Source organism: Apaloderma vittatum, unplaced genomic scaffold (genome assembly GCF_000703405.1).
Source record: "Apaloderma vittatum isolate BGI_N311 unplaced genomic scaffold, ASM70340v1 scaffold28506, whole genome shotgun sequence".
In the NCBI taxonomy this organism is placed as follows: domain Eukaryota; kingdom Metazoa; phylum Chordata; class Aves; order Trogoniformes; family Trogonidae; genus Apaloderma; species Apaloderma vittatum.
The window spans coordinates 84,572-98,813 of record NW_009723840.1 but is presented as its reverse complement, the minus strand read 5'-3'; the positions used below and the strand labels follow the sequence as shown (position 1 = coordinate 98,813).

At 47.0% G+C, this 14,242-nt stretch overlaps 1 protein-coding gene across 1 annotated transcript in view; it reads right to left on the bottom strand.

The window, feature by feature from the left end:
* Window positions 1-13,743, bottom strand: part of EXOC3L4 (exocyst complex component 3-like 4) — a gene marked incomplete at its 3' end in the record, with an annotated part of 17,799 nt that extends 4,056 nt beyond the window's left edge. The window contains exons 1-7 of the mRNA XM_009872270.1: window positions 13,449-13,743; window positions 9,125-9,776; window positions 6,706-6,823; window positions 5,578-5,703; window positions 4,260-4,360; window positions 2,253-2,348; window positions 49-163 (exon numbers count right to left, since the gene is read on the bottom strand). Of these exons, the coding sequence (XP_009870572.1) occupies window positions 49-163; window positions 2,253-2,348; window positions 4,260-4,360; window positions 5,578-5,703; window positions 6,706-6,823; window positions 9,125-9,776; window positions 13,449-13,743 (1,503 nt within the window). The remainder of the gene's footprint in view (window positions 1-48; window positions 164-2,252; window positions 2,349-4,259; window positions 4,361-5,577; window positions 5,704-6,705; window positions 6,824-9,124; window positions 9,777-13,448) is intronic.
* Between the last annotated feature and the right edge of the window lie 499 nt (window positions 13,744-14,242).

Genomic DNA, 14,242 nt, shown 5'->3' with positions numbered 1-14,242 from the left:
GCACGTACCCCTTATATTTAAGAATAAATGTAGCCAAGATCCTCTTACCTGTGCTTTTGTTCTTAATTTATTTACAAATAGTTTTGTGAAGTTCCTTGTCAGAGCTGCAATAATCTTCTGCAGTTCCTCAGTGTTGACTTTAAACACTGTTTCTAACCCTGACCTAGAGAAAGAGAGAGAAACCACCAATGGGTAAATGTTAAAATGTAAACTATTACACTGCCCTGAACATGTTATTCTGATTGGCATCTTAGACGTCATTTTTAAATGAATTTGTACATCTAATACTTCCTCTTGGAAACACTTATTAGGTCAAAGTAATGACTTTTTGCATAATCCCGTACCCTGAAAATTAATCATAACTGAATGACTGTGCTTATAAAAACCACGCGTTTCGTCATCAGGTGGGACAGTTCAACCATGCATAGAAGTTGCATAGGCTGGTTACTTTTTCGCTTGAGCAACACTTTCACTAAATGACCTCCAGGTACTTGAGAGAGCACTGAGGGGCTTATGGAGTAAGAGAGAAGTAAATAATTAAGACAGAGAAGGGAAAGCTGCTGAGCCTGTGTCCCCCAGAGCCTGGCTGACTCACTCCATGCAGCGTCTATTGGCAGTGGCTGGGATGGTGAACTAAAGAGGTGGGAACCTGTGGAATTTCCTAGGGGTAACGTGTACTTCTGTGAAGTTTCACACTAACAAGGAAGAAAACACAACTTCCAAGAGGTTAATAAAATCCCCAGCAATAAGCGTAGGCTTTGGGGACATTGCAAGCTCTTGGGTTTCTTCTCACTTTTCATCCTTCCCCTTCTGTAATGTGCTCTGGGGGGAAACTGAGGCAACAACAACCAAAATGCTAGTGGTCCCCAAGCTTCGCTGGACGTGCTGCATCTACTGCTGTGACCACAGAGTGTAACACATTTCTGCTACTGCCCAGTGGCTAGTTTGTATAGTTTATATAGTCTGAGGCTGCTCAGGCAGGACTACAAAACACCTAAGAGCATCCTCTTACCCCAGGTTAGGGTCTCAGGTCCATAACTCTTGCTGAACACCTGAAGTCTAGGTCCAGCATCTGCAAAATCATGTTGTTATGTCACCTCCCTCTGCCCAGAAGCCCATCACCCCAGGCTGACGAATATTTAACTCGGCTCAGGAATAAACCCCAGCGCAGCCAATCCGCCACCCAAACGCCTGCCGGCTCCCTGCCTGGCGCTGGCTTCTGCCTTCACCACCTCCCCAGTCCCCAGCAGGGAAGCGGAGTGCGACGAGCGATTTTCCCCAGGGGCAGGCGGCGGCAGAGAAAGCCAGCTCCTCGGCGAGGTGAGCATTGCTGGAGAGACCGTGCCACCTAGAGACTGCCCAGCGGTAGTGCTCGCTGCGGCTGCAGCCCCCGACTTCTGGGCGACACCGCGACGCGGAGTCCTCTGCGGCCCCTGACAAATATTGAGCGCGTCGCATCCCCGCCGCCCGCGGGACCAGGCGGCGACGCAGCGGCAAGGGCTGGAGATGGCAACTCAAGCTTCTTGGTGGCCAGATTCCAGGTGTTAGCCCCGTGTCTGTTGGCCCCCGAAGTATCACATCTGCATGGCAGGGGCGACCCCAGATGCTAATAACTGCTGGGCCTCGGTGGCCATGTGGCTGCAGAGCACCCCCTGGGCAGGGGCTGGAGGGACAGCCCCAGTGCCCTGGCATTGGCACGGGAGGGCTGCGGCTGCTGTGAGGGCAGCTGTGGGGTGGGAAGTGCCCTCACGGGGAAGCACTCTGCTGGTTGCAGCCGGTGGGTATGCATTTTCATCAGAGCCTTTTCCAACACACAGCTTAAATAACGAATTCATAACACATGCAAAGCCCTAGAAGATCCTGCTGCCAGCAGCGGTGGTAGGGATTTATTTGCAGGTTGAGTGCTTTCACTGAATTTCCTACAGCCCAGTGCCAAAAGCAGACTTTCAGACCACGTTCCTGGGTTTATACTGCTAACCTCCAGAACAAAAAATATAAAGCCCCTTCCTCTGAGGCTGAAAAAGAGTTTAAAGCTTTCATGAAAGCACCAGGTCCATCCCCACTTCTATCTCTTCACCCCTGTGACTTTCATCTGCATCTCTACGGGAACATCCTCCTGTGAGGTGAAGAAGGGCTGGAGGCTGAACACCCAGCAAGGCACCCCAAGGAGACCTGCGTCATTCCTTTCTGGGTGCTGCTACTCTCCTGGACCCCATCACGTGGCATTTTGGCTTGGCAGGGAGCAAACTTACACCAGGTCATGGAAGCTGTTGATATAGGCAGCGAAATAGGATGCAAAGACAGGGCTGTCCCGGGCAGTGTTCCACGCCACGAACTCCTCGCCGAACCTGCAGGAGAAGACAGACAGGTAATGCAAACAGAGGGAGGACTGAGGATGATTCATCTTCTGTGTACATGGTAATGTCAGGAGACACCAGTGGCTGGCCCAACCTGTCCCCTCTGTATGAAAATGTGTTTTCTTCCAGCTGTCGTAACATGCGTGTGCATTGGAGGGGAACAGATGGCAGATAATTATGGGTTTAGGGTGCACTTGCCTGAGTGGGTACACAGCACTTTTGGAGAGATACTAGGGATCTTGGCATATCAAATCTCTGACTTTTCCTCATGCTGAGGGTTTAATTGTGGTTGTGGTACTCAGGGTTATCAGTCTGGTCCTTCATTTCTCTGGCTTTTGGGCCAAAATAAAATGTGCACTCTTAAGCACACCAGAAAAGGATTTAACTCAGGGCTGATGTTACAACAGGAGGTGAATAGGAATGGGGCAGCACATCTACATTTCTTCCTGTAACCTGAGTGTGGTGTGTGAGGTAGCTGTTTTCTCTGTAGCACAGCTTTTATGGTTTTGACAGCTATTTCACAGCCAGTTCTGCACTGCTGGCTAGAGGCTGCATGCTCAGGCAGGCTTTGCATGGTGGTCTCATTCTTTGTCAGCATAAAGGAACTCGCCTGGGCCAGCCTGAGCCACTTGTACCTCAGGTTTGGTTAAGAAAAAGTTTAAGTTTCAGTGACCCTTTAATCTGGGAGCCCTTGCTGCCTCAGGTTGTATTTTATACCGATTTTTATTTTAAAAAGAAAAGAAAGAAAAGGAAAAGAAAGGAGAGAACAAAGAAAAAAAGGGAGGAGAAAGGAAAAAAAAAGGAACATCAGTACTGTGTTCCTCTCAAACACCCATGCAGACTTCAAAACCAAATAGCTGGTTTGAACTACCTTGCTTGCTTATAGTATGGGTGAGAAGTGTCTATCACTGAGCTATTAGAGATGAGGGTTTAGAAGGAAAAGCATTGCCTTTAGCACATGTTGGACCCCTGCCATGCCCCAGGTTCACAATCTGAGAAAGCAGCGCTCAGGCTCCCCACCCTCACTCCTGCAAAATGCTTATTAACAAACTCCCCACTTGGCGCCTGCTGGAGATGGGAAACATCAAAGGTTAATGCAAAATTATTTTTAGTCTTGTTTGGAGTTGATTCATGCTGAAAACCTTTTTCCTCTGCAGACTGCTGCTCCAGCAAGTGGCCACAACTCCCCCAAAACACAGGCCCACCGGAGGAGTCAGATGCGTGTCACTGTGCTGAGACCCTCTGAGAGCCAAAAAATATCCCTAAGAGCATCCCCAAAGCATGTCACAGGGGATGAGATCTGAGGCCACAACATGGGGACTACCAAGCAGGAAAATACCATTTTAGCAAGGGGACAGGTTCCTGTGTCCTTTGGACACTGGGTAGATTTAAAAAAGGTTCAGAGGGTAGCCGAGTTACATGTTTTGCCCAGCTATAACAGAGAGGGTCCTACCAGCCATTTCTATGCCCGTGGCCACAGGGCGCAGGAGAAAACCCTCTTGGCAAGACTCATCCCAGGACACCTAGATCGTGTTTTGCACAAACAGGCTCTGGGTCTAGGGGTGCATAACTGCTTCTTGCTCCTGGCTGCAGCTACAAGCAACCACCATCTGGTACTACAAAGGTGCTGGATGGATGGGACCGCAGTGGTCCCATGCCTGTCCAGCCAGCAGCTCCTTCTTGGAACTCTGACCTCAGCTTTTGGTACCTGCAAGAGTCCCATCTGGGTCTGTTGCTTTGTAGCTTGCTTGTTACTGGGCTCATCATGATCTCTAGTTCTCCCGGGAGCAGGCCCATGCCTGCTTGGTGCCAACATCTGGCCCAGTGCATGGACCTTTTCCCTGCTTTTTTACCAATGTGGGATTCATTTGAAGGGAATGTGCTGCCCGGAGCGGTGATGACCTTGGTATGAATTTATGAAGCTCTGCCAGGCATAGCTCAAGCATTTTCATCTCCAGGCTTCTGCTGACTGCTCCAGATATCTTCGTGTGCTCACCAATGATCTAGAAAAAGGCGTGAAAGATCTCCAGTGAATAGAACAGGCATGGGAGAAATACCCTTCATAAGGATCTCATACAGCTTTGGTTAAGAAAACCTAACAAAAGGGACAAATACTGACTTATTACCAGGTAGTTTACCTTATTTTCTGGCAGTTTTAAAATCATAATCCAGAATGGAGCAAGAGGCACAAACTGATCTGCAGCACAATCATTCCTCCCTAATGGCCCCCAGTGGTGGCACTGACTGGAGCTGCCAGCTGTCCTGGCGCCATCCTCCTCTTTTGGGGGTGTCTGTGGAAGGGATCAATCCCTAACTTAGTGCCCAAGGAGAGCTGAGCTGTCCCAATGTCCCCATGCTGAGAGGGGCATCATCCCTAGGGACCTACACAAGCCCCCTCCTCAGGAGTGATACTGGGGCTGCACAGAGGGTTGGGCATCACCCCAAAATCTTGCTTGCAGGGTGGCCCACCCTAATTCCCATTACCAGAGCCCCAGCTGCTCTCTGGTGCGAGGCAGGCTGCACTCCCACTCCAGCACTTCCCGAGACATCCTACCTATCTGCTAATCCAGTTCAGACCTGCCTTCCTGGTGATCATGCAATGCGTAATATTCCGCTATGGCAAAAGTCACGGCAATAGGCAAAACTCTTTGATTTTCTTTCTTTCTTTCTCTCTCCCCCTCTTTTTTTTTCTTTTTTTCTTTGTATTATTTAATTGAAATGATTCAACCCTTTGAGTGAGGAGAATGAATACAAACCCCTCCTGGATTTATTACGCTGTAGTCCCTAAAACTAGTAGGAGCTTCTGTTTTTTGTACTATTTAAATTGGAGTGGCTGTCACTGCCTACAGGCTTTCGGTGACTGCCACAGCCACGGGACAAAGTCTCTCTTTCAGCCAAGGGGTTTTTCTAACAAACCTTTTCTTTCCACCTTTTTTTTTTTCCTTTCTCTTTCTCCTTTCTAATCAAGGAGATTTAAAGACTTTAAAATCAGTTGCCTATTGTGTTGCTGACACAATTGACAGCAGGTTTAATTTGCAGCTAGAAGGCAAGCAGGAGAGCTAAAAGTTGTAATAAACAGCATTTTCTCCTCTAATGTATTCTGCCAGCGTGTGACTAACATGAATTATCGCAGGAGGCGGTACCTCCATCCCAGAAGGTAACGATCCAGTTTCCCTGGAGCCACAGAGCCCCCCATGCTTTGCCCCAGCTACTTAAATACCGTTTGAATATCAAAGGAGAATGAAGAGTGGTAGAGGTTTTCCTTCACTTCTGGATGAACTTCCTTCTCCCACTTCTCCGTGACCTCCAGTCTCAGGATGTTTTCAAAATAGCTTTTGATTTTCCCCTAAATGTTAAACGTAGGAAGGAAACATGCAGCTCAGGATAAGGAAGCAAGCATGAGTAAAGTTGCTCATTGTGTTTTGCTCTGTCAGCACGTGTGTGAGGTTCATGCGGAGAGGACTTGCTCCAGACCCTGTTGGTCTACAGAGAATTTCAGGAAAAATGAGGAGCTGTGCTGTGTGGGGCCAAGATATTCCCAGATCAAGGGTGAATCGTTTTCCTGGGAGGGAAATATCGTGTCAGATGTTTGACTGCTTGATTGCAAAGTCCTCCAGCACATGTAAGGCAGAAGGTCAGGATTAAAGATCAAACCAGTTCTTTATGGTGGTATAGCCACAACACCATTCAGTCCTGGCTGATAAATCAATCTCGTTGTCAGTGAAACAAAGTGATCCTTCACCAGCATGATGGAGCAATACTGATTTTGTTCAGCTAGGTACTTTGAGCTCACCTTGAGCAGTGCCCTGTGTCAGAAATGGTTTGCAAGAAAATGTCTGAGCCCAGCAAAAAGCCAGGAAAGCTTGTAGTCTTCATCAGGGTCACAGCCAAGGACGTCAGGAAAGACAACTGCAAAAAGGATCTTCCTAGGAACTGAACCCTTAGAATGATCTCTGTCAGGGACATGTCCAAAGTGTTCTGCCTATAGCAGATGTGCTGGAGGAGATTGCACGCTGTAAAAGTGGCAGCTAAAATGCCTTTACATCTGGCTTTGCAATGAATTCAATCTGATGAAGCCCAGTTTCGGTACACCTCTGCCAGGCTGTACGGGTCTGGTACAGCCCCTTTGGCTCTGTGACCATCCAGATTCAGGCCCATGGCTTTGTTCCCTGAATTGTTCAGGACCTTTTTTTGGTTTTGATTAAAGGCCATTCTGTGTAGTGCTGGCAGGGCTCTGCACCTGGCAGGGTAAGAAACCATGATACAGCCATCCAAGACCTCTGCCCAGGAGGCTGAGGCTCCCATACCTTCCCTAGGGGGCACATGAGGACAAGGTCAAACCTCTCACCTTTGCAGAAGTGATGTAGTTGTTTTTCAGTTTATCCCAATCAGCTGGTGTTAACAGCAGGGACAGGTTTTCTGCCTTAACCTCTGGCTTGAGATCAGGGTGACCCAGAAAGAGTTCACTGGAAAGATTCAAATGAACAGATTATGCTGCCTCAGAGTGTGAGTAAACTGATGGAATATTCATGTGGCATGAGCTACATAATTATTAAGCCGTGAGAAATATACTTAAAGCTTAAATTGCAATGCTTGTTTTCAAGCTTTAACAAGAAAATCTTTCCTCGCTATTCAAAATCCTAATTATTCAAAATCAGAATGATCTAAGGTTCCAGCCCACCTTAGAAATCATGAGACTTCTGAGTTGTTTGGACATGAAAAGTGCTATGAGAATTTACTTTTCTAAATAAGCACCCTGAAGCTGAGTCACTTGACTACGAGCTTGCGAAATGCCTTTCAGGGTAATTCCTGTAGCAGCGTGCTGCTTTGCAGTTAGGTGATCTCTCTGGCTCCTCTCAGGTGTCACATCACAGCATATGTCAGCCTGTTATTTTTCCCCGTGTGTTATCCCTAGCAAGGGGAGGTGGCAGAGTGGGTCCTGCTCTGCGCAGGGCAGCCTCTGGAAGGCATTCCCACGCCTGGCCCATGGGCCACAGCAGCACCGCAGTTCCTCTGCAGATGGAAGCGGTGGGTGGACGTACAGCTACAGAGTCTCATTCCAAAGTGTGCTCAGCTGACACATGGCTTTACCACTCACTTTCCCCTGGATTGCAGCGTAACCAGGCCAGCTGATTAGCAGGGTCACAGAGAAAGGGGAGCGAGTGCCTGTGTTTCAGCCTTTGGGGCAAGAAACCTCTTATTAACCTCTACAATTGAATGTGCTATCCTTGCTGTCTTTGCAAACTGCTGTGGACTGTTGAGGCATCGCATCTTTCAGGTTGACGAAGGTGGGGAAGAGAAAGAAGAAAATAAAGAAAATATGCATGCACTTGATGAACACGGGACATAAGTTGCAAGCAGTCACCTGAGAAGAGCAAGGACCATGGCTGAAATGTCCTACACGCAGCCTCCTCATTTGCTTGCCCACTGAAAGGTTTCCTCTTGCCAAACCCGCACCAACCCCATGGTTATGTTTGGATCCAAGGGAAGATTGGACTGTATAAGGTCAGGCTGGTACAGAGTGACTGCTCAGCAGAAAAAAATCTCAGCCTGTTGACAGTGTCCTGGAGTCAATGTTCCCACAGTCACAGTTCAGATTTCCCTGAGAGGTACGTCTGCATGTGTGAAGCATTGCGCATCCAGCTGCTGCCAGAGTCTGCTGCTCACTTAAAGGACACCACAGGTTTAAGTACAAACTCTCTGCCATGACTGAAAGGACTAGCTCATGTGTATATTCAAGGAGTTATTCCCTTCTCTTTTTTTCCATTTGTCTGAATTTTAACATTGGTAATGAGCTTGGGTCAGACAATTTCCTGGGTTTTGGGATGGGATGGGAGACCAGCTACTGGGTTAGATTTTGTTTTGACATGGCTGTTTATATATGATTATTAGCAAGCCCATCTCCTGTGGATGTTGTTTCTCTTCTCCTTCCCATCCCACTGCGTATTTCCGTTGGGTTTTAGTCTGGGAGCTCTTTGGGGCTGTGGTCTAGACCACTGAACAGCTGAGGACACTGACACCCAATGCCTGGACCTTCTACAGGACAGACATCTGTCTCCTTTGGCTGTAAAGAAGGCAATGCCCAGCATCACAGTTTTTATTGCTGTTACATAGAACTCCTGCCTTTATCTCACACACCCAGGGTGCCCCCCTGAGGATGATGTTTGATATCTCCTTACAGCTCCTAGAATAGTCATCCCTGAACTGCAGGGAGCTTTAAGAAGTCCTAAAACCCACAGACCTCCCATTCAATGACAAGACAAGTTTGAGCCCAGAGCCTTTATTTCAGTGTGGCTAATTCCACACAGTGGTGTCTTGGCACCTCCTCAAGATGACTCTGACCCTTGAACATGGGGGGTAACGTGGCCTGTTTCCAAACGCATCACAGTTTTAATTAAACAGGAAGAAGGCAGGAACCCCCCACAGGTCCCTCCCTGTGCCTGGAAAAGTCACCTTTTTTTACCTTGCAAAATATTTGCAGAAATGAGAACAGGTTTAGCAGAGCTGCAAGGAGGAGCTTCCTGGCGTGGGAGAACAGCAAGTGGGAGAGGGAGGGGGAAATGGGCTAGTTTAAATCTGTAAAAAGCAGCAAGTGCTTTATCCACAAACCTTTGTCCCTACCTATTAATAGATTAGCTATCTGGCTCTACTGTGGAAGCATTTGCGTCTCTCCTGCTTGCTTAGAAGATGGAAAATATCTTTGGAATCACCTTGTGGTCCTGCTGCTCTCCAGAGGCTGAGGCAGCAGGGCAAGCATAGCATTTTACCTGCGGTAGGTGTTGGCCACCCAGTCGAGCAAGGTGTAGATCTCGTTGAATTCCAGTGGTCTTTGGGAAAGCTCTTGCAAGTGTGAGGCAATGGCCCTGTGAAAAGCCTCCACATACACGTCACACACCTGGTACTCCTCTGGATAGCACTTTTTTACTGATAACTTGATTTTCAGTAAGTCTTCTTTCAGGTGTTTCTGGAGGAAACCTAAGTGGAGACCAAGCCAAGAACTCTCTTCCTCCTTTGATACCATGGGTACCCTCAGGACTCTTTTTCTAGCACTCTCATTGATAGCTTTTCTCCACTCCTCCCTCCACTTCCTGGGTGTGCCAAGCAAGTCCAGGCTAGGACCAGCACTGTTGTCTATGTTAGGATGAGCTGCTTCTTCATGGGCAATTAAAGTCGCCAAGGAGGTCAGCATGGTATCCTCTACAGTGGGATGCTCCAGTGTTTCCACCACAATGGACTGGATTGCATTTGTGATGCAATTATAAAGCAAATCCACATCCTTGGATTTCCGTATAAACTCCTGGAGGCTATTTTTGTATTTCTCAGTGTCCCGTTCAGCGATGGTCTCATCTTCCAAGTACTTGATGCTTGCAAATGCTTCCAAAAGTTGCCTTTTCTGAATGAGTTCATTGATTTCCATTACTGCAGAAAGGAGGGAGGGAAGGGATTGTGACAAAGCAGGCATTAAGTGATTGACAGGTTGGTAACAGGACAAGATACCCCACAGCGGGGCTTGCAGGGCTGCTCTGAGTAGCCAGGTCCCAGCAGTGCCCCAGAGACTGACACCCGCGATCTCTTCAGCTCTCTCAACACATGAGAAGAAAGCAGTGAAAACGAAATTACTGTAAATTGAGCCACATCTCTAAACTGCTGGTTTCACGGGTAGAAAATATCCCCAAATCTGATTATAGCCCTGCAGGTAAACCTCAAGCAATGGCTAATGAGGCTGCACAGAGGGACGATGGAATCTCAGGGTGCATAAAAACACCTCTAGCTCTGCAAGTGTGGAGCTGAAGTGAGACTGGCAGTGGGGACAGTTTGGGATATACCCTACCAGCAGGATTTGCTTTAGTACGAGTGCCCTTGCTTTCCGGCACACCGGTGTGCTGGGCACAGCTCTGCTGCTCAGTTGCCTGTGGCTCTGGCATCTCTGGCTGAAAGGACATTTCAGCATGTTACCCAGGAAGGCAGGGAGGTCAGGCTGGAGGGGTGGGAGGAAGCACAATAGCATGAATCCCTTCAGGCCTTATGAGCTCCCAGGTCAGACATGATACTCAATCACAGAATCATAGAATGCATGGTCATATCTGCCCCTAGACTGCCTACCAGCATGTCCTCCCAAGGGTCTAGGGTAGCAGGATACTGGCTTGAGGATGCTCCTGATACGTTCTTGAGAATCCCAGTTCAGATTGTAACCTTGGGCAAACCCTGGGCTCTCTTCCTGTCTTGATTGGAAGCACTGGAACAGGTGTGTCCCTGGACACATTCAAGATCAGGCTTAATGGGACCCTGGGCAACCTGATCTAGTTAAAGATGTCCCTGCTCACTGCAGGGGGTTTGAACAAGATGACCTTTGAAGGTCCCTTCCAGCCCAACACATTCTATTATTCTATGATTTTATGCGTTATCAATTTTCCTAAGACGCATGCCCGAAGAATGTCATAGCTAAACTGGCTCCTGCATTTCTGAGGACTGAGCAACATGCTAGTGGAAACTGCAGAGACTATCGCTTGTGATTTGAATTATGAGAACTCCCCGAGATGCAGGGGGGACTGAGGCAGCAAGTCAAAGACTGGTGCATCCATGGCTGACCATCCTTTCTGAAAGATGCCTTTTGCCTGTTTTAGATATTTAGGAGGTGTTCTATGAATTTTTGTGATCTTCAGTCTCTTCTCAATTAAAAAGAGTGATTTCTGGAGGACCAGAGTCCACATGATGGTCAGAGGGCTGGAGCACCTCTCCTACGAAGACAGCCTGAGAGAGTTGGGGCCGTTCAGTCTGGAGAAAAGAAGGCTCTGAGGAGACCTTATTGTGGCCTTCCAGTATCTTAAGGGGGGTACAAGAAAGCTGGTGAGGGGCTTTCTAGGATGTCAGGTAGTGATAGGACTAGGGGGAATGGATTTAAGCTAGAGATGGATCAGTTTATCAGTTTAGATTAGACATTAGGAAGAAGTTCTTCCCCATGAGGGTGGTGGGACACTGACACAGGTTGCCCAGAGAGGTTCTGGAAGCCCCATCCCTGGAAGTTTTTAAGGCCAGGCTGGATGGGGCTCTGAGCAGCCTGATCTAGTGGGGGATGTCCCTGCCCATGGCCCAAAGCAGCTGAGGTCTTTTTCAAAGCCTTGCTGGAGCAAGAACCACTGACTATTTGCCTGTGATGTAAGAAGTATTTGCCATGTGTTGATTTAATCCAAGAGCATTGCTAGCTATTGAGAGGCCCTGGGAACCTCTCATCATCTCCAGTGTCATAACAGATGCTCTGAGTAGAAGATCCTATTGTAATACTGGGCATAAGGCAAATATTAAATAGGAGGATGCTGTACATTTTAGGCATGTGTGGCTAATACTTCTGAGACATATATAAAAACATAGGGGAAATCTGAAGAGCACTCAATGAAGATATGAAGGACTGGTTCATAGCCTATAATTTGTGCCCTTGGACCTGTCTGCACACAGATTTTACACCATATTCACCAAATAATCTGTGCAACATGAAAGTAAGTGCATGAAGACAGAAATACACCAAATAACCCAACTATTGATGCAGCATAGAATGCATAAAGCTTTGAATGCCTACACAGAGCTACAGTTGCTTCTGCACTCAGAAGGGAAGGAGTTCATGCCAATTAACTTAGTCTCTTCTAGATAAATTAATATAAAACCTGTGCTTGCACAAGTGCTTGCTTGAAGGAATACATTCTGTTCTGTTTATCAAAGTGAGAAAGCACCATTTAATCACCATCTAGGATAATTATTCAGGGAGGTGATACTGGGTGCTAAATGGATCTTTAATTTAGCAATACAAGATCAGCCAGCTGGTAGTTGAAGGAAGACAATTGAAAGACAATTAACCATTATGCAGCTTAATAGTGCACATGGTGGAGTCTTGCCATATTTATCTCAGGATGGGATGTGTTTCTGACAGAGCTGCTCTAGTCCAGGACAATCATGAGTTATCAGGTGCAGGATGGGCCTTATTTGTGCATTTCCTCAGCTTGTTTATTGCAGGAGATGAGAAGGGCTTATGGTAACATTTTCTGATGCTCCTTATTTGTCACCCTTCGAGAACAGACCAGCAAAGTTTATGAGATGGGCTCAGATCCAGCTTACCAACCTCACAATGTATCAGTGCAAAGCAGTAATTAATTTCATGGCACAGTAGAGCACATTATACCAAGGGGATAATGTCAACCTTTCTGTCTGATCCCCATGACATCCTACGCAGTAGACCAAGAATTTCTTTCTAGAAATTTAGGCTGAGGAAAGATTAAGCCATGTTGACCCACCTTGTTCTATCTCTTGGTAGATGCATTGCAGTACCTCTCCCTTGAGAAGGTGCAGAAGAATGGTGCTCAAAGCAAGATCAAAGTCATTGTCAGAAAGGTGAGAGCTATGCTGATGGTAGTTATTATAATTAGGACCTGTCTACATAACACTGGTGAAATACATGAGAGTAACCAGCCTGGAGAAAACAATCCTAATACTTGCAGCACCGCTGTTCTGAGAAGAATAGATGGAAAGTCAGTATCTGTGGCAGAAGTCTCTTTGCAGGGCAGTCTCTAAGATTAGGAACTGAGGTGGAGGTGTCGAACCAGATGACATCCAAACCATCTTTTTTTTCCCAGTCAAGGCTTTGCAGCAACCTACAGACTACAGTCTTGGGACCATCAAGCCGAAAACCAATGAGCAGAAATTGCCCAGAAGTGCAATGCAGGCAATAGCATAGGAGTAGCTCACCTGCACTTCTAGATATTGTCAGGCCAGCAGTTCCCAAACTGCACTCAGCAAATCAGTGACTGATGGGCGATATGTCTGCTGATGTGTGAGCTGACAGGTTGATAGGTAGGTCGTTGATGTGGTTAAACTAATGCAATGGAGGCCACAGAGCAGCATGTTCAGTGATAGGTGACCTGCCCCGGCTGGGCCAGGTGACACCCCAATGAGTTCGTGCAAGGGATCACAGTTGTCTCTGAGCAGTAATGGGGTGCTTTGTTCTTTAGCATCTCTGTTGGGCCCAAGACCCACAAAGTGTGAATTACTTAGAGGTTACATATATCCTGCCGAGCAAATTACACTGGTGGTTTTGCTTCTTACCTGAAAGAAGTTTTCCTTGAATGGGCTCTGCTTCTATCTTCTCACCAAGCTCTTTCACACCATTACAGATTGTGGTTTTATTCTCCTCATAGCTCTTGAAGAATCGCAAAAAACTTCTTCTCTTCCAAGTGCCAGTACCTTCGTTTCCTTTCTCTTTGTTTGGACTTCGTATTGATTTCCGGATACTTAACATTGTTTTAACACCTCTTTCAAAGAACCCACTGTCCCTGCTATGCAAAGTTGAGCTGCTCAGTTCAGATGCAACCTCCATCTTTTCCTCTGCTGGACTGTTCATCAGAGAGGATGATTCTGAGGTCACGCTTCTTGAGTCTAACTCTGTATTTCTAATCATCTTGTCTTTCAACAGGGGGTTTTCCAAATAGCTTGATGAAATGCAACTGAAATGCATAGAAGAACAGAATTAGGTGAGATGTTCATAACAAGGTATTATTGTGTCTCAAAAGCCAGTCCTAGACTGAAAATCTGACCCAACCTTTTCTTGCACCTAATGTAAGGACAGAGCAAACTGTTGCAGCCTGTAGCTACTGAAACAATCTCTTTACGCACAGACACCAAGTACTGGCTTGCTTTTAGCTTGGGAAAGCTCTACTTAACTCCATAAATCAGGCAAATCTCCAGTGCCAAAGAATCACTAAGTGTTAGAAATGCTGAAATCTGTGTAAACATACCATTGCAGTTGGTAACAAGATACGCTTTTACTTTCCATCCTTCTAGGTGGAGTTCCAGCCTTGTAGGAATGATAACCCTTCCTAAGTATCACTGAGACTTTCTGA